At 35.1% G+C, this 20,407-nt stretch overlaps 1 protein-coding gene across 27 annotated transcripts in view; it reads left to right on the top strand.

Annotated features, from left to right (window-relative positions):
• The window catches only part of VPS13B (vacuolar protein sorting 13 homolog B), a 784,482-nt gene that overhangs the window by 407,317 nt on the left and 356,758 nt on the right, over positions 1 to 20,407 (top strand). For all 27 annotated transcript variants that reach the window (XR_006060874.2, XM_060393910.1, XM_042254441.2 and 24 more), the window contains exons 26-27: positions 18,474 to 18,645; positions 19,218 to 19,332. Coding sequence is in view for 26 of the 27 variants with exons in the window: in XM_060393910.1 (XP_060249893.1) it covers positions 18,474 to 18,645; positions 19,218 to 19,332 (287 nt within the window). In the remaining variant the exon portion in view is untranslated. The remainder of the gene's footprint in view (positions 1 to 18,473; positions 18,646 to 19,217; positions 19,333 to 20,407) is intronic.

Raw genomic sequence — 20,407 nt, 5'->3', positions numbered from 1 at the left:
AATGAAGGGTGATAATATATACCACAGAGTTCTATGTCAGGATTGAGAATGAAGATAACCTTACCTCTGTGGAAGCTGATGAGTTTAGAGGCTCATGAAGTGCTGTGGTAGGTATGGCTGTGTGTTACTGTTTTTCTTAGGTTCAAGGATTTTCATCACTTTCAGTAGTTCGTGGGATAGTTCAGGAAAGTAGAGGTTCTGTGAAATGGCAAAAACTAAGGCACAGTAAATGTATGGCTTCTCAGAAGTATGGAAACTTAGAAGCTGACTGCAAAAGAGGCTCAGAACCAGAGTGTCTTTATTATCTTTAGATTGTGATTTTCAATCTTGACCAATGCAAAGTTCTCTCCTTCTGATCATAGAAACTTCCTTTTCATTTTTCACATTGTGACCTCACCCAATATATCTGTGCCCTTTTTATGACAAATATTTTCAAAGCCCCTCCTTTTCTATCCTAAAATGAAAATAAACATAACCTGCATATACATATGTTTTCAAAAATAGTATTCTGAATAAAGTATAAAGAATTAAAGGAAAGTAAAGTATAGTAAATTATTATTGTAATATGTAAATACTCAGGCATGGTTACATTAGAAGTTGTAATGCAGTTGCCAGGTACATATATAATTACTGTGAATGTATCTGATGCAGACATACTTTTACAGGACTGTATTAAATGCTGCAAGCGGGACCATTGTTGGCGTGATTTTCAGAAATAATGCAAACTTGATAAAATTTCAAAGAAAAGAAATTTTTTGTTCTTTTCAGTAGTTGCATTTCTGGAGCTCTTAATATATATTAAATGTCAGTCACTTAGTCTTGTCTGACTCTTTGCGACCCCATGGACCATAGCCTACCAGATTCCTCTAGTCCATGGGATTCTCCAGGCAAGAATACTGGAGTGGGTTGCCATTTCCTTGTCCAATATATACTAAAATCATGCATAAATACAAAAAATACTGTTTTTAGATTTAAAACAGGATTTAATGCTCAAATATTTACTTATAAACAGGATTTTCACCTACTTCAATTACTGTCAGATAATCTCCATTTTGGCTGATTTTGGTATTGACCATCTGGTAATGTCCTTGTGTAGATTTGTCTCTTGAGTTGTTGGAAAAGGGTGTTGCCTGACCAATGTGCTCTCTTGACAAAATTCTGTTAGCCTTTGCCCTACTTCATTTTGTACTCCAAAGCCAAACTTGCTGTTATTCCAGGTATCTCTTAAGTTCCTACTTTTGCATTCTGATCCCCTATGATGAAAAGGACATGTTAGTTTTTGGTGTTAGTTTTAGGTCTTGTAGGTCTTCATAGAACCAATCAACTTCAGCTTCTTAGGCGTCAGTGGTTGGGGCAGACTTGGATTCCTGTGATGTTGAACAGTTTCCCTTGGACGTGAACTGAGACCATTCTGTCATTTTTGAGATTGCACCCAAGTACTGCATGTTGGAGTAGTACTATTGATATTTGACCCTTGCATAAGCAACTTCTCTATCCTCTATTCCTGCTTGTTCAAATCTTAAGAATCACAATGACCTAAGTGACAGAAGTATTTTTTTTTCCTCCCCAAATGAAAATCTAAAACTGTTTGGGATATGGAGTCAATGGGACATACCCTTTTGGGATAAAAACATTGACTTCCTTCTGGAAATTGCAGGGCATGTTCATCTGTATTAGATCTCATAATCAGGGTTACCATGTCCTTCTGTTTAGCTTGGACACAGCACATTTCTAGAAAGTACCATTTAAATTGTACTTTGTGTGAATGGCAGGTCCTAGATGTATGACCAGCAGGTGTTCATTCCAGATGAGCCCTGTCTTTTCTTAACTTGCAATGTTTTTAAATATTTCTTTCTAAAAGGCTGCTCCCAAAATACATGCTTCCTCATGCTCATCTTAACATTGTTTAATACAGTACTTAGTAAACAGTTGTTTAGTGGGACACTCTCCTTTCTACCAGTGAAGTGCCCAGAGTATTTAACTTCTTTTATCAGTTTCACTTGTATTATCCTTGTCTATCAATGTATCACCGTAAGCTTTTGATTACCAAAGTTTTTCACAAAGTGTATTTTGTGCAATGTCAACATATTGGCTGTGAAAAAAGAAGTCTTTGGTTAAATAAGTTTGGAAAATACTACATTAAAGAAAGTTGACGTTCTTGATTTTTCAAAACCATATTATATCTGTCTTTGTCTGACTTGCTTAATACAGTAATCTCTTGGTCTCAAGAGCTTTTGCATTGTAAGAACACTATGCATTGTAAGAAATTTACTGCAAGAGCTTTTGGTATCTCTTATATGTGGAATCTAAAAAATGATAGAAATGAACTTATTTACAAAACAGAAATAGACTCACAGACATAGATAACAAACTGGTTACCAGAAGTGGTAGTGTGTGGGGGTGGAGACAAATTAGGAGTTTCAAGTTAACATATACCACTACTATATATAAGATAGTAAACAGCAAGAACCTGCTGTATAGCACAGGGAACTATATTCAGTATCTTGTAGTAAGGTATAATGAAAAAGAATCTGAAAAATATATTTGTGTGTGTGTGAATATATATATATATATATATAACTGAATCACCATGCTCTACACCAGAAACTAACACAACATTGTAACTAACTATAAAAATATATACATAGTATATATATTTTTGTGGTTAGTTACAGTAGTGCTTCCCTACCATTTTCATGTCATTACATATATAGAAGATGATGTTTGCATCTGGAGTAATCAAAAGAATCTCTCAGTCATTGAAAGCTCCATTCACTCTAGGCTCTACTCTAAAACCTTGAGGGCCAAGAGTTCCATGTCCCAGCAAAGTTTTGACACATCCTGTGGTGTCTCTTAGTTAGTAAACTCTGAGTAGTAGTATTACTTTGATAAATATATTTTTAATATTTTTATTATTGCCTCAGTAAAAGGGTGTTGATGTTGATGAATTTAATTGTCACATTGAAATTATCCTATAGTTATATTCTATCCCTTCCCCATTGTAATAAAATCGTTTTATAACAGCATAGTGCTACTATGGTATACCATTTGATTAGTTCAACAAAGTCTTCTTCATGTAGTCAGTGCTAAGAAGAAAATTTAAAGTTTTGTGTGTTCCTAAAGGTGACATGATTTCCCTGGTGGCTCAGTTGGTAAAGCATCTGCCTACAATGCGGGAAACCTGGTTCGATCTGTGGGTCGGAAAGATCCTCTGGAGTAGGAAAGGGCAACCCACTCCAGTATTTTGCCTGGAAAATCCCATGGATGGAAGAGCCTGGTAGGCTACAATCCATGTGGTCGCAGAGTCGGACGTGACTGAGTGACTTCACTCACTCACTTAGAGGTGGCATGTTAAATATTTAGAAGATTTCTGTGAGTAGAGCTGGCATGAGCTGGCATGGCTGGCCCTACCTCATGCCTGATCAAGGCTTGTCTTGCCTTCCTGGTGGTGTCTCTGCCCTTTGCTCTAATATGGCTCTGATGGAGGTGTTCTTGCCAGGTAGGGCACATAAGAGAGAAGGCAACTGCCCACAGCTCTGTTACCATGGGGTAGCCCAGAAGCAAGTACCATCTTCAAGCAGAGGTCACAATCTTTTGCAGTAGAGAGCCAGACAGTAAACGCTGTCTTTGCATGCCGTGCTATCTCTGTTGCAATCATTCAACTCTGAGCACTTTGCAAGCATTGTTTCTATTAATTCTGAAACCTATATTATGAGTTGGGTAGAATTATTTCCCTTTTACAATGAAGAATTTGTAACTACAGAGGTTAAGTGACTTGGTTGAGATCATATAGGTAAGTGGCAAAGCTGAAATGAAAACTTCTGCCTTATAACTCCAGGGTCCCTAATGTGTGTTATCATATGAATTCTAGAACTTGATTCATTGATAAATTTTTATTTTAAAAGTAAATCGTTGCCACCAAGTGTAGGTGTGTTCTCCTTTTTCCTGCTCAGCACTTGAGGTTTTGTGGAATATTTTTATTCAGTTCTAAAAAATTCTCAGACAACAACAGGAAGATTCTTCTACATTCCCATTATTTTCTAGAACTTCTTATGTTCTCTCTCTTTGTCTGTGAACCACTATTTGTTAGTTGATTTTTATTTGTTTTCTTTTTTTCTCTACTGTCATTAGTGTTTTGTTTTCATTCCAAGGCATTTTCTCAATTCCTTTTTTAATTCCACTTTACTAAGTATCCCTTTAACTATGTCTAATCCACCTAGTTTCAATCAGTGATGCAAGCAAGGATTTGGAAGGTGAGAGAAGAGAGAGGTTGGTGTTTTTCTTTCTTGTTCCGTCCCCATTTTGGTGCCCCATATGGAAAATACTCATGACACTTCTTAGTTCATTGAAGCCTCATGTGAATCGTCTGTTTTACTGAAAAAGCAGCTGTTTTTTTGGGTCCAGGCTTTATGTAAATGGTTCCAACCGAGACTCCAGTTTGCCCTGAGTGAGAATTAAAATGACATTGCTCAAACCTCTAGATCCTTACATGAGTTTGATACCTCCGTTTACCACCACAGACTCAGTTCCCGTTCGTTACCCAGATTTGTGTTTCCTCTTCATTTCTGACATCTTGAGATTTCCTTTTATTTGTTTCAAGTTTCACTATTTTATTAGTCAGAGGAAAGTGACATACTCATAAGGACAAAGGTGTTGACTAGGAAGGGAAACCACCGGAGATAGTATAGTACCTGGAGCTAGTAACACTAGGATGTTATTGCTATAAATAGGCTTAAAGGCATGGAAAACAGGGACTAATACTCTGACTTCATATTTTTTCTTCCTTCCTGTCTCCTGCTGCTGTTCCACAGAACAACTAGAAAGCAGAGGACAAGAATATTTGTACGTATTGTTCACACAGGTTAGCCTCCCAGATAAACAGTGTATTAATGATTGAAAAAGAATAGATGAAAGAAAAGACAAAATTCTTGTGTTTTATCTAGAATTTCAGTGCTTTCGTGGTAGAAATGGAAAACATTCATTTCAACTTTATCTGCCATGTTACTTGACTTTAAATTTCTTTAACATCTTTGAGTACTGAGAACCAGTCTTTGGAATCTTTGTTTTGCTCATTCTGTCTTGTATGTGTTATGTTAGATTCTCAAAATCAATGGTTAACTTTTTTTTGCTGAATATTTTTATTGTGGTAAAATATAAGTAACATTATTTACCATTTTCACCATTTTTATATTTATAATTAAGTGGCATTATTAAATTATATTCAGTGCCCCAGCCATAACAACTATCCATTTTCAAAACTATTTCATCATTTCAAACAAAAAGTCTTCTTCCATGCAACAGTGACTCCCCATTTTCCCATCGCCATCCTTGATAACCATTATTAATATTTTCTGTCTCTGTGAATTCATCTATTCTGGGAACCTCATATAAGACAAATTGTAAGTATTTGTTTAGCTTATTTTACGTTGTGTAATCTTTTAGAGATTTATTCACATAGTAACATGTGTAAGAATTTCCTTCCCTTCTATGGCTGATATTCCATTTGTTTATATAGCATATTTTATTTATCCATTGATCTGTTGATGGACATCTGGGTTATTTCCACCTTTTAGCTATTATGAATAATGCTGTATGAACACAGATATATAATGGTTGGTTAATTCTTAATGAAGTTATTTTGTTTGAAGATATTGTATGCATTTTATATGACCTGTGCCTGACAATCCATTTCAAAACTAATACTAGAAATGCTATTTTAATTTTTCTTTACCAATTGAAATATGTTGATAACCGAGTTATTTATTACATAAGTTAAGGAGTAGAGGAAAGTGAATGTAGAATCATTCCATATACTTTATTTAGTACTGATTTTCTTAATCAAAAGAGCACATTTCTGTCATTTTAATGATTTGCTTACTATCAATATGGATGGTATAGAATTAAGACAGCACTTAATATTATCCCTGAATGAATTCAAGCATATTTCAAATTTTGCCAAAAAATGTAGTACCAAAGAGAAAAGAAGTGAAAATTCAAAGTCATTTACTTAGTTTCTATAGTAACTTTGCAAACATAAAAAGAGAATGTTGGTAATTTATTTTCTCTAAGGTGTGTTTTTTTTTTCTCCTGAGGAAAACCAGCTAATTGTGTCTGCTACTTCCCCACTTTTTGTCATAGACTCTACTTTGTCAGCTTTAAGGATTGCCTCCCTCTAATTTGGGATAATAATTTTGCAGAGCTTGAGAAGTGAACAAAGATATTTCTCTTAATTCCATCAGTTTACAGTTATTCTATTGAAAGGGATTGTTGGAAATCTCATTTACTAGAAAACTGAAATGCAGTGAATTTCGGCTAGTGACACACAAACCAGGGACTAGGCCGACTCATCCAAGTGTGATTCTAAGTTAATGGAATCTATAGAAAACACTTTGGAATCAGACAACTTGAGTTTTTATCTCTAAAGTTTATGATCACATTGTGTTTAGTCACTTCAGTTGTGTCCAACTCTTTGCAACACACGGACTGTAGCCCACTAGGCTCCTCTGTCCATGGGATTCTCCAGGCAAGAATATAGGAGTAAGTTGCCATGCTTTCTTCCAGGGTATCTTCCTGACCCAGGGATCAAACCTGCATCTCCTGAACTGCAGGCAGATTCTTTACCACTGAGCCACCTGGGAAGCCCTGTGATCACATTATTTAACCTCTGCTCTTTAGTTTCATTATCTCTAAAAGTGGAGATTATATTCATCTCAATGTGTTAGTACAAATATTAATTGAGTATCTATGAATATGGTACGTTCCTCTATTTGTATTTTCCTTAATTTCAGTAAGATTTTGGTTTTCTTTTTAGAAATCATCCCCATTTTATTATAGAAATATTCTTTGGTATTTGGAACTTTTGTTCAATTGATATGGTTATATACTAGTTTCTTCCTCTTCCTTAAAGGAACTAGTAACTTTGGTTGATTGTCTTTCTTTTTAAAATTTTTTTATTTATTTTTGGCTGTGCTGGATCTTCACTGCTCTGCAAGCTTTTCTCTAGTTGTGGTGAATGGGGGCTACTCTCAAAATGTGGTTCTCAGGCTTCTCGTTGCAGTGGCTTCTCTTTTTGTGGAGCACGGGCTGTAGGGCACACAGGCTTCAGTAGCTCCCAGGCTCTAGAGCACAGGCTCAATAGTTGTTGCACAGGCTTAGTTGCTCTGCAGCATGTGGGATCTTCCTAGATCAGTGATCAAACCCCTGAATCCTGCATTCACAGACAGCTTTACCACTGAACCACCAGGGAGGCCCCTGATTTTCAAATATTAAGCTGATCTTGCGTCTGGAACAAATCCAAGTTGGCTGTGGTATAGTTTCTTTTTTATATCTTGATGGATTTTGTTTGTTAATATTTTATTTAGGGTTTGGGTTTGTATAGTCATCAGTGATACGGACCTTTAACTTTTCTTTTACATGAAAACTTTGTTGTATTTTGTTGTCATGACTGTGCTTTCTTCATAAAATGATATGGAAAGTGTTCCCTCTTGTTTTACTTATCTACAGAAAATTTGTTTTGTGTAGAAATTCCACAGTCACTGTATGATAATCAGCAAGGTAGTCAACAAGGTAATCCTACTTGAAAAGGCACTTGGGTACAACTCACCCCTTATCTAAACTGGGTCTTGCTGCTGCTGCTCCTAAGTCGCTTCAGTCATGTCCAACTCTGTGTGACCCCATGGACGGCAGCCCACTAGGCTCCTCTGTCCCTGGGATTTTCCAGGCTTAGTTAGGCATTATTTGCATGTAGAAGAAGTTTTATCTTAGAAGACTATTAGGAAAGAGGTAAGGACTGGATAGACAAAGGACACTAATGTTATCATCCTTAAAGGGAGTGAACGTGAAAGTTGCTCAGTCGTGTCTGACTCTTTGTGACCCCATGGACCCAGGTCTCCCACATTGCAGGTGGATTCTTTACCAGCTGAGCCACAAGGGAAACCCAAGAACACTGGCGTGAGTAGCCTATCTCTTCTACAGCGGATTTTCCTGTCCTAGGAATCAAACCAGGGTCTCCTGCATTGCAGGCAGATTCTTTACCAGCTGAGCTATCAGGAAAGCCTTAAAGGGAGTATAGGTGCACATCTTGTTCCAGGTTTCCAACTCCAACAATAATACTGTTGTGTTCATAGAAAATTAATTTTATTTTGCTCATTGATAAAGTAATATTTAATGATCAAATATTTTTTATGCCACTCTAGTAACCCAGTCTGTATAAAATAAAACTAATGAACATATGTTCTACAAATGCTAAACAAATACACTGGTATTTTTTTGATACTATGAGATTATGGTTTTACGTCCCAGTTAAGATTTTTACATCACACTTTTTCTCTGGTAAAATATACAATGCAAAATTATCTTTTAAACCATTTTTAAGTATACTGTTGTGTGACATTGAGTACATTCAGGGTGCTGTGCCACCATCACTATCAACCGTATCCAAAACTTTAAAAAAAATTTTCCCAACTGAAATGTGGTACCTATCAAACAACAACTGTTCATTTTAACATTAAGTCTTTTGATTCATAAACATGGAACATTTATATGTGCATTTTTAAAATATTTTTTATTTCTTTTAGCAATACTTTGTAGTCTTTCACTTCCTGGTTTATTCCTAAGTAGTTTACTCTTCTTGATGCTATTATAAATAGAATTGTTTTATTCCTTTCTGATACTCATTGTTATTCTATAAAAACACAGCTGACTTGTATGTTTGAGTTTGTATCTTGATGAGTTTATTAGTTTTAACAGTTTTTTTGTGGAGTTTTTAGAATTTTATACATACAAGGTCATGTTAATCAACAGAAATAATTCTGCTATTTCCTATCCAGTTTTGTTGCCTTTTCTTTTTCATGCCTAATTACTCTGGCTAGGATTTTCAGTAATATATTGAATAAATATTTCACCTAACTTTTTCAATATTAGGTAATATTTTTTAAGTTGAACATAATTTTCTCTGTTGATAGTAATTTTGTGTGAAGGAAAACTTCTAGCAGGCTTCAGCTCTAAACACATTTTCTTCAAATAGCAAGAGATGTAGTGAAAATTTGACACTTGTTTTTTCTATTTCTGTGTTGTGCATTTTATGCTATTTTTTTCGTCTGAAATAAATGTTAAGTCAAACATTATGAGCTAGAGGTAATTTACTTCTCCCTGAGAGGCTTACATTAACTGAGAAGAAACAATGTTAAATGATGATTATATTGTTTCAATACCATCCATACTTGATGTGGAGTATAAACTTTGCACTATCACTCTATTACCTATTGTCTTTGTTATCATAGCATGACCCTAATTGAAGCAACCAGTACCAACTTTGTACCCGTGGTATAGAGTAGCTTTGAAACTACTTAAAAGCTACTTAAAAGGTTCTTTAATATGTGGATGTTAACTGATTTACAAAATCAACTCATTTTGACTAAATGAAATCTGATTTATTATGATACAGGGCATAGAGATGTGTATATTCATTGTCACTATAAATATATTTTTATATAAATTCATAAAACAATATAATGAATTCATTTTTTCAGTTTTTTCTGTCTTTTGTTTTAAACATAATTCTTTTATCAGTTCAGTTCAGTAGCTCAGTCATGTCCAACTCTTTGCGACGTCATGGACTGCAGCACGCCAGGCTTCCCTGTCTGTCACCAACTTCTGGAGCTTACTCAAACTCATGTCAATCGAATCGCAGATGCCATCCAGCCATCTCATCTTCTGTCGCCCCCTTCTCCTCCTGCCTTCAATCTTTCCCAGCATCAGGGCCTTTTCAAATGAATCAGTTCTTCTCATCAGGGGGCCAAAGTATTGAAGTTTCACCTTCAGCATCCGTCCTTCCAGTGACTATTCAGGACTGATTTCATTTAGAATTGACGGGTTGGATCTCCGTGCTGTCCAAGGGTCTCTCGAGAGTCTTCTCCAACACTGCAATTCAAAAGCATCCATTCTTCGGCGCTCAGCTTTCTTTATAGTCCAACTCTCACATCCATACAAGACTACTAGAAAAACGGTAGCTTTGACTAGACAGACCTTTGTTGGCAAAGTAATGCCTCTGCTTTTTAACATGCTGTCTAGGTTGGTCATAGCTTTTCTTCCAAGGAGCAAGCATCTTTTAATTTCATGGCTACAGTCACCGTCTGCAGTGATTTGGGAGCCCAGAAAAATAGTCTCTCACTGTTTCCACTGTTTCCCTATCTATTTTCTATGAAATGGTGGGACCAGATGCCATGATCTTAGTTTTCTGAATGTTGAGTTTTAAGCCAGGTTTTTCACTCTCCTCTTTCACTTTCGTCAAGAGGCTCTTTAGTTTTTCTTCGCTTTCTGCCATAAGGGTGGTGTCATCTGCATATCTGAGGTTATTGATATTTCTCCCAGCAATCTTGATTCCAGCTTGTGCTTCATCCAGCCCAGCATTTTGCATGATGTACTCTGCATATAAGTTAAATAAGCAGGGTGACAATATACAGCCTTGATGTACTTGTTTCCTGATTTGGAACCAGTCTGTTGTTCCACGTCGAGTAAAATTCTTTTATATTATTTATCAAATCTGTTATCTGAATCTTGATAGGTTAATCGTACTGTTACATTTGTAACTCTTGCTGTTAGACTGTTTCTCTATGTGTTACGAGCTCTTCTATTCAGAGTTCTTCCACTAATGGGACTTTATGAAACTCTTTCACAGTGTTTGAGGGCCTGTTCCCCAATAGGGATTTCATGTATTTCCTTCTCTGAGGGACTCCAAAGGCCATCACTAACCTGAGACCCTTTAATTATTAACTTCTTAGCTGGATGTTTTTTGAAACTTTCTTGTAGTATGAAGTCAAGCCCTCAAACCTCTGTGTAACCCTGAGTTGTGTTTAAAAAGTCTCAAAGGTAACTTTTTTCCTACTACTTAGGCTAAGACAGATACTGCTTTTTGGGGGGAGGGGGTTCATTCTGTTTTTTCTAATTTCTTAAATTGGGTACTTAGCTTAATTTGCTGTTATTTAGTTGCTAAGTCCTGTCCATCTCTTTTTATGACTCACAGACTATAGCTTGCCATCCTCCTCTATCCATGGAATTTTCCAGGGAAGAATATACTGGAGTGGGTTGCATTTCCTTTTCCATTATATCTTCTCGACCCAGGGATCAAACTCATGTCTCCTGTATTGTCAGTTGGACTCTACCACTGAGCCACCAGGGAAGCCCCAAAGCATGCATTGACCTTTACTAGCAGATGAAATTAGTACTTTATCAATTAGTATTGATAATTTTTTTTTTTTTATCAACAGGGTTCTTTTGTGGCACACTGGTATAAGTAATAATGAAGCAGTCTGGTTTTTTAAGCTCATATTCAGAATTGCCAAAGTTCGTTTCCCAGATTAGCACTTTAACTCACTTCTTTATACTTACTCATCTTAATGTAATGGACTCTCAGAAAAACATGGTTTCTCACAATTCAAGTTCTAGAAATACTAAACCAGCTGCTAAAGTCTTTCTTCCTTGAGTTGCCTTTTGTCAGAGAAACACGCAAATGGCAAGATGGAAAGGAGAATGGAAGAATGAAAGGAAGGGTAGAGGGAGGGAACGAGGGAAGGAAAAGAGACGGAAGGGTGGGAGAAAGGGAGGAAAGCAACAGGCTGGCTCCAGAAATACAACTGCAGTTCAGAATAGAGAAAGAGAGCTGCTAGAGGGAGTTCACATAACATAAATATACATGCTATAATGGGCACGTATATGAAGTTTTATATATATAAAATAATGCCCACTGTTCAAACTGGTTTTAGAAAAGAAAGTTGTCCAGGGTCATAAAAGGGCTATCATACTTCAATACCTTTTTTTTCATTATTCCATAAAATGATCATGCTAATATAGATGCGGATACTTAATAGTGTTCAGCATTTTTTCAAAAGTAAGCATTTAAGACTCAAGTTGTTTATCCTTAAAGAACTTTATAATATTGAATATTTAAATTGGAGGATGAATATGTACATAGTCATAATACATAGGTGGACTGGGAAATTTAGCCCATAACTTCATTACTGCTTCCCAGAGAAAATTCCTTATTACACAGAAGGGGGAGCAAATATTTGCTATATAACAAGATGTCCCTGGGACAGTAATTGTTACCATGGACCCAAAGTAAGACTTCACTTGTGTACTGGAAGAACGTACTTCAGTGTATTTCAGCTGGTTTAGGTTGCCAAAAATTTGTGTTCAGGAAGATGTTCAAAAACTATATAATCTGAAATATTATGCCATTTACGTTGCAAAATCAGTTCTGTTCAGTCACTCAGTCATGTCGGACTCTTTGAGGCCCCGTGGACTGCAACACACCAGGCTTCCCTGTACATCACCAACTCCCAGAGCTTGCTTAAACTCATGTCCATCGAGTCAGTGATGTCATCCAACCATCTCATCCTCTGTTGTCCCCTTCTCCTCCTGCCTTCAGTCTTTCCCAGCATCAGGGTCTTTTCCAGTGAGTCAGTTCTTCACATCAGGTGGCCAAAGTATTGGAGTTTCAGCTTCAGGATCAGTCCTTCCAATGCATATTCATGACTGATTTCCTTTAGGATTGACTGGTTGGATCTTCTTGCAGTCCAAGGGACTCTCAAGAGACTTCTCCAACACCCCAATAATAAAAAGTGCCTTTAAAAGTGCTAGTATTTTGATAATTTGCTTTTAATGACAACCAGGCAGCACTGTGGTAAAGAATCCTCCTGCTAACGTCTCCAGGAGACACGGGGCATGCAAATTTGATCCCTGGATTAGAAAGATCTTCTGTGGAAGGAAATGGCAACCCACTCCAGTATTCCTGCCTGGAAAATCCCATGGGTAGAAAAGCCTGGTAGCCTACAGTCCATTGAGCCACCAAGAGTTGGGCGCTACTGAGCGCGCACACACACGCACATACACACAAAGCAAATATACATGCAGTACATAAATACATATTCACATATTTCCCTTATAGAGTAAATACATAAACTATATTGGAAGGTGTCCTAATTATATAAAATGTTAATTTTGAATCTGGCTTTTCAGTTTTTTCCGTGAAAGTGTAATAGGAAGGACAGCTATTATGATTAGGTATAGTTGGGAAGATCTTCTAGAGAAGGAAAAGGCAACCCACGCAGTATTCTTGCCTGGAAATCCCACGGACAGAGGCACCTGACAGGCCAGTCCATCAGGTTGCAAAAGAGTAGAACACAACTTAGCAACTAAACGACAACAAACATTGTGTTGATGAAATTAAATCTCTCCAATTAAGTTGTGATATTAGGCAAACCATTAAGCATTTTTAAAGAAACAATTTTGAAGCTTTGGAAAAATATGGAATGCTGAATAAATGCTAGAATATTGATTTTAGAGTTCAACAAAGGTAAAAATTGACAGATAAACCACTAATGTTGAAATCTTAGGGTCATATAAAAATTTGAATTGCATTTTTTAATTGATTCTGTAATTAAAATTACTTCAGCAGCCTAGTTCTTGAAAAAAATCCAGCATGATCTATATTGTATACCATGGTATATAGCCAATAAGTCAATATTTTATAATAACTTTAAAATATTGAATTACTATATTGTATATCTGAAAATAATATAGTATTATAAATCAACTGTACTTCAATTTTATATATATATATGTATATATTTCCAGAAAAAAATCCATCATGAAGTGATTCATAGACTCCAGTAATTATTTAAAATGCATTTATTGTCAGTTAAATCCAAAGTGAAAATTTGGGCTGGGGGCACAAAATGATTGATGGTGATCTAAAGGTACAAATTTCCAGTTATAAAATAAATAAACTATAGTGATGTAATGTACACTGTGGTAACTGTATTTAATAATACTGTATTGAATATTTGAAAGTTATAGATCATACAAGTTCTCAAGAAAAATAATTCATGACTGTGAAAATGGATTATAACAGGATTTACTGTAGTCATTTCACAGTGTATATATAAGCATAGAATCATTGTGTTGTATACCTGAAAATTTTATTATTATATGTCAGTGTATCTCCAAAAAACAAAAAGAGAGAGAAGTTGTTTGGTATCAACTAATACAGTAAAACTATTGTCAGTTTTTCAGTTATTTAAGTGCAGGTAACATAAGCAGTAATCTACCTCCAACTACTATTTTTGACAAACTTTTAGAAAGGAAATTTAGTTTGAACATTTTTACTCAAGTACTATTTTAAGAATGTCTCGTAGTTTTAAATTTCTTCCTCATAATAAACTTATTTCATTAAATGTTTGTCTTTAAATGATTTTATCTTCACATTAGGATGAAAATGTTATTTAAAATGTAGGAATTCTAGCATTTTTAATGTCATCTAATTAATTGAATAAGGCAATACATACAGCAGGTTATTGTTCAGCCTTCGCATGTAAATCAGCACAATAGTTTGTTGTTAATGCTTTTGTCGTTTCAAAATAATCATGCCAGAAGATGTCGCTAGCTCTTGCTGTCCTGTCTGACTCTTTGTGACCCCATAGACTGTAGCCTGCAAGGCTCCTCCATCCATGAGATTTTCCAGGCAAGAATACTGGAATGGGTTGCCATTTCCTCCTCCAGGGGATCTTCCTGACCCAGGGATCGAACCCATATCTTCTGCATTGCAGGTGGATTCTTTACCACTGAGTTATGGGAAGCACTAGAAGATGTCTCTGAGTTTTCAATTGTTGGCTTATTTTTTAAAATTAAAATAGTTTTCTTATATAAATATAACCTATTAATCTGAGGTCACCTTATATTTGTTGTGCTTATTTATAATATGTATCTGTATATTTACATTTCTAATTAATTATTTGCATTCCAAAAATGTATAAAGTTTAAAAAACACTAAGGTATTTCTGTCTCAGTTCAGTTCAGTTGCTCAGTCGTATCCGACTGTTTGTGACCCCATGAATCGCAGCACGCCAGGCCTCCCTGTCCATCACCAACTCCCGGAGTTCACTCAGGCTCACGTCCATCGAGTCCGTGATGCCATCCAGCCATCTCATCCTGGGTCGTCCCCTTCTCCTCCTGCCCCCAATCCCTCCCAGCATCAGAGTCTTTTCCAGTGAGTCAACTCTTCGCATGAGGTGGCCAAAGTACTGGAGTTTCAGCTTTAGCATCATTCCTTCCAAAGAAATCCCAGGGTTGATCTCCTTCAGAATGGATTGGTTGGATCTCCTTGCAGTCCAAGGGACTCTCAAGAGTCTTCTCCAACAACACAGTTCAAATGCATCTAAGTAGGGTCAAAACTACTATTATTTTTAAATTATTTTGACTGTAAAGAATTCACTATAAATGAATCAGGCCTAAAAAAGCTCACTCCTAACAATTGTTTGTATTAAGTAGAAGAGAAGTATTTGATTGTATGATCCAGTGATGACTTATACGTTAAACACTGAGCCGTTCTTTTTATGGTGAAACGTTGATAATGAGCAATATACTTTTCAGTGGATATAGTCCTAGCCTCCTGAATCCTGATCTGAATGGTAGTGGAGGAACAAATGTGAGTGACAGGCTTAAGTACTGAGCTTAAGACGGTTAATGTTTCCTACCCTTCACGTTGGAATGATGAGAGCCTAAGTAGTGGAAACCACAGCAGGCCACTCTGTACCCTTGACTTAAGTACAACCAACAGTGGAAGTGTTTAGCCCTTTGGGAAGTTTTGTGACTGAACACAAATGCTGGAGTTATTTTGATAAGAGAGCCACAGTGTAGCCAAAAGTCTGATCATCCCTGAGCTCTGAAACAGGCCAAGGATGAAGAGCTGAAGCGTTTGCTCTTCCAGATGAACAAAGATAAATTCAGCTAGCAAAATAAACTCAGTATTTTGGTCAATTTGCAACAAAATGGTGAAAGTATTGAACTGTATATTTTAAACCTTGGCATAAAGACCTGTGGGAAAATAGCATCTCCAATTCTGGCTCAGTTTTTGCTGTACATTTAGAAATTGAGCAGAAAATGAATGCATAGACATATTAACAATACCACACAAAATGTTGTAAATCCAAAATGAAAACTGAAACTACATGAAGAAGAAACTCTCTCTTAGAAGCGCTTGCTTATTGAATTTGAAGCCACAGTTTTCTTAGCGTTCCTGCTCAGTATACTTAGTAGTGTTAAAAATTAAGGTCTTGTTGATTTGAGATGTTTTTTTTCCCCCTATAATTTCCATTCTTGAGGTTATAATGTTCTTCTGAGTGTTGGAGGGAGAATTTAATCTATGAGTTCTGCTTAAAGAACCAATTCATAGAGAAAGGCATAGTGACTATATTATGTAGTCTTTTACTGAATTTGACTTTGTAAAATGTATCTTTCTCTGGGATTAGTTTGTGGTTTTCATTAGATGTTGTGTTACTTTAGACAGCTAATGAAAAATCTGCGTTTGTGTATAGCTTCTCAAATTCTAGAAATTTCAGTTTTAGTAGATTTAGGACCACTTATTTTGGGGAAAATGTTTAGATGAAAACATCACCAGCAATGAGCAGTTTGCTTTTCTTGGTGTAATTGTACAAATAATGATTATAATGTCTTCAGATGTTAAGACTATAATTTTCTGTCACACTAAATCACAAGACACTATTGCTTTGCTGTGGTTGGTGCCTGGTAAACATTTGCTTGTTGTTTTGTGAAAATCTTCTCTATTTGATCTCCTTTCAGAGATTCAAGGAAATTGAATTTTCTTCTGTTTGAAAGTTGTTGTAGAACTGAGGTCAAGAGAAAAACTTTATATAGGACGTCACTATACCTGCATAGAGGTCATGTCTGTGGTAACAAACATAGGGTCATTGGTTTTGTAAGAAGTTTTACTTGTCTCTTCTCTTAGGGGCTGTCTAATGCCTTGGCTAAGAGATTAGTGGCTTCTGCTCCAAAAAACTACCCATAAAAAGAAGTGGTTTTGTATTGTCTTCTATTAAACGTTAAGGGATGTTTTGTGCTGATAGTTCACTACTGGTCATGAATTGTTAGCATTGGAAGTGAGTATTTTTTTGAGACACTCAAAGCATCAACTAAGTATTATAGATTGAATGTTTATGGCAAAGGAAATGTGCTGAAGTTATAAATGTGACAGAATGAGAAGGGCAAGAAGGTATAGCATACCAAATTCTGTAGGATTGTATCAGTTTCTAAAGTGGTCCACTTGATGGTGATAATCGTACATGCTATTTGTGAATTATGCATTATGTGTAATCACTTCCTTCATGTTCTTATTTAATCATAACTGAGAGATAAATATCATTCTAATAACCATTTTGAAGTGGTGGATAACGAATTCTGAGAGGTCAAATTACATGACTAGTGTCCGAAGTCCTTATCCTAGTGCATCATGTTGCCTGCCAAACTAAGCTTAAGTGCATATGATGAGTTTTTAAACATATATACATCTTTAAGCAAGCATGCTATGGTGTATTTGATCAGTTCACAGAGAATGGGTTTAGCTTATCAAGTTGTTTTGAATGTTTTCAATGGACAGCAAGGTTGGGATTTAAAAAACCTAAATCCTTAATTAGGTAATCCATGAGTAATCACTGTCTCAGGCACTGTCTCTTCCTACCTTTGAGACTGAACCTGTTTATCTTCAAACAAGGATTTATTTTCATCTGTTGAAAAGATTAAAAAAAAAAATACCACCCAACAGACCTTTTTCAGAAAGTTTGTTAGTACCAAATTTAGGACCTTATACATAACTGGAATTCATTATGTGTTTGTTGAATTGAATAAGCTTATGTTCTCTACCTCTAATTAAGAGCCTTCTAACCACATCAGTCATTAAAAAAATCTGGCATTGAATCTGCTAACTTTTAAAACTCCTCTTACTATTAAACTATGTGAGGCATGATGCATGCTTTGCTGTTTTTTAAATCATGCTAATTATGCTATATTTTTCTATGATTGTCATAGATTCATGCATAAATGCGCCATAGTAGGGGTAGACAGACATTTTAATGGCAAGATAGTAAATATTGTAGGCTTTGTGGATCATAGCATCTCTAAAGCAACTACATGTCTCTGCTAAACAGTAGTCATAGGCAGTAGATAAATGAGTGATGTGACTGTGAGGTAGTTAATCTTTATTTCCAAAAATAGAGCCAGATTTGGCCCTTGGCTATAGCTATTCTATAAGAAAATATTCATTAGTATGATCCTAACTTGTTTAGAGGAATCTGGAATAGCATGCATGTGCACTGAAACTATGAAAATGATATGATTAGTCTATGTTTGTATTATTGGCATTATATACAAGCACTTAGATGATTTGCATTATCATATAAATTATAAGGAATAAATACAGATGGTAAATTTTTATTTATATTTATATAAATATTATTTATACACTTTAACATTTAATATATGAATATTTATGTTTATATCAATATAAATATAAACATTATTGTTTATTTATATATATATTTATTTATATTTACTTAAACGGTAAATTTTTTCTTACATTTAGTCAAGTTAAAAACTCTTGTTGTTGTTATTTCTTATCCCAGGGAGATTCTGTACAAGCTGTTGATGATTCACCATTCTCAGATTCTGTTACCTTGGAACAGACGACAAGTAACATCGGTGGATCCAGTGGTCGTGTTAGTCTGTGGATGCAGTGGGTGCTCCCCAAGATTACTGTAAAGCTCTTTGCTCCAGATCCTGACAATAAAGGCATAGGTATAGGGTTACTTTTCTACTCTACAGATAAAATATTAAACACCGTTTCTAGAGGAAATTGGAGACCTTGTTTTATTTAATCATTGTCATTTAAATCAAACATCATTAGATCTAATTCAAGTGATTTCTATTAGCAGTACTAACGTGGTGCCTATCTTACCTCAATTATGTCTTGTTTGTATTAAAATTCACTCCAAAAGCCATGAGGTAATTTTTTTTTAATTGTGGTAAAAGTCACCAATATAAAACATATTATTTTAACCGTATTTGTACTTTCTTCAGTGGTCATATCACTGAAAATATTGCAGAGATTTTTGACTGATACTAGATGTAATACTTCATACATTAACTGGTATTTCCCTTATTTTGAAATAAGTATCCTATCTTAATTTTGATGCATATATTAATATTAATTTTGCTAGTTATTATAAAATTTTCTGTGGTTAATGAACAGAAACTGTCAGTCCCTCTGTACATATCAAGGATATATATGGCAACATTAAATGTAAAATTGAAAGTTTTTATGTTGATTGTGAGCCCTATACTAATTTAGTATTTGCTTCCTCTTGCAGAACTTTGTATGGTCAGTGAACTAGAAGATCTCAGTGCTTCAATAGATGTCCAGGATGTGTACACCAAAGTGAAATGTAAAATAGAAAGTTTCAATATTGATCACTATAGAAGCAAGTAAGTAATGAATAATGAATATGGGAAAAACTATTTTCTTTGACCAAAGTCTATGAAAGAATTTTTAAATTTTTATTTGACTAGTTATTTTAAAAAATATTGTAGATGTTCCCAAAGATGGTTCTTAACAGATATATTAATTTTACTTAGTATCATTCATATATGGAATATAATAAAGTTTTATTTTATAAGAGGGCAAATGTGTTCCTAAATATCCACCTTGTCATATTAAATGAAATAAGCTGCTTTCACTAATCACTTCACAGTTTGTTGTGTGTGTTGTGTATTTGCTAAGATGCCTGGGACACAGCTAATAGCTTTGGTTTTTGCTGTGCACTCCTCACCCACTCCCTATACCATTATAGAAGTGGAGCAGCTTCTCACGTTCCTTACAACTCTGAGGACTTCTTAACTCACAGAAGATTAATATACCTGTGGTACTAATAGATGTTCCTATAACCATATTTTTCCTTCCTAATAAATTTCTACCAAAAGGAGATTAAGTATGATTTTTTAATAATATTGAATGATGGTAGTAAAAAAATAAAGTTTTAGATATTTCCATAAAGGTATATATATAACAGTTTATCATCAATTTTTCCCAAATAAAAACACAGATGCCTTTGGGGTTTTTTTGGTTTACAATACTACCCTGGAATTTTTTTTTTAATAATTGAAATATGATTCATACACTGTAAAACTCACATGTAGTTTTTTAAAAATGTTTTCTAAACAACATCATATATTCATTTTCATAGTATTTTGGCAAAGAAGCAGCCTTAAAGTCCTTTTTTCCCCTGGATTCTTATTCATCAACAATTAGGTGTCTGCAAAAGTACACATGTTTCTGTACCTTTATCGATACATTATATACTCTAAAAACCAAAGTCTTTTTAAAGAGATTTCTAATTCTACATTTAAAACATTTGATTTTACATTCTTTATTATGTATATCATTTATGTAAATAACTATCAACTCTGTCAAAGCCAAAAATTGTGTCAAAATTGTGATGGTCAAAATATTTTGCTGGGTATATATTAAGACCTGTTATAATAGTATTATTTTCCCAGGTAT

This window comes from Ovis aries, chromosome 9 (assembly GCF_016772045.2).
Source record: "Ovis aries strain OAR_USU_Benz2616 breed Rambouillet chromosome 9, ARS-UI_Ramb_v3.0, whole genome shotgun sequence".
Classification (NCBI taxonomy): domain Eukaryota; kingdom Metazoa; phylum Chordata; class Mammalia; order Artiodactyla; family Bovidae; genus Ovis; species Ovis aries.
Note: the sequence above shows the minus strand (reverse complement) of the source record. Positions and strands in the feature narration are given on the sequence as shown.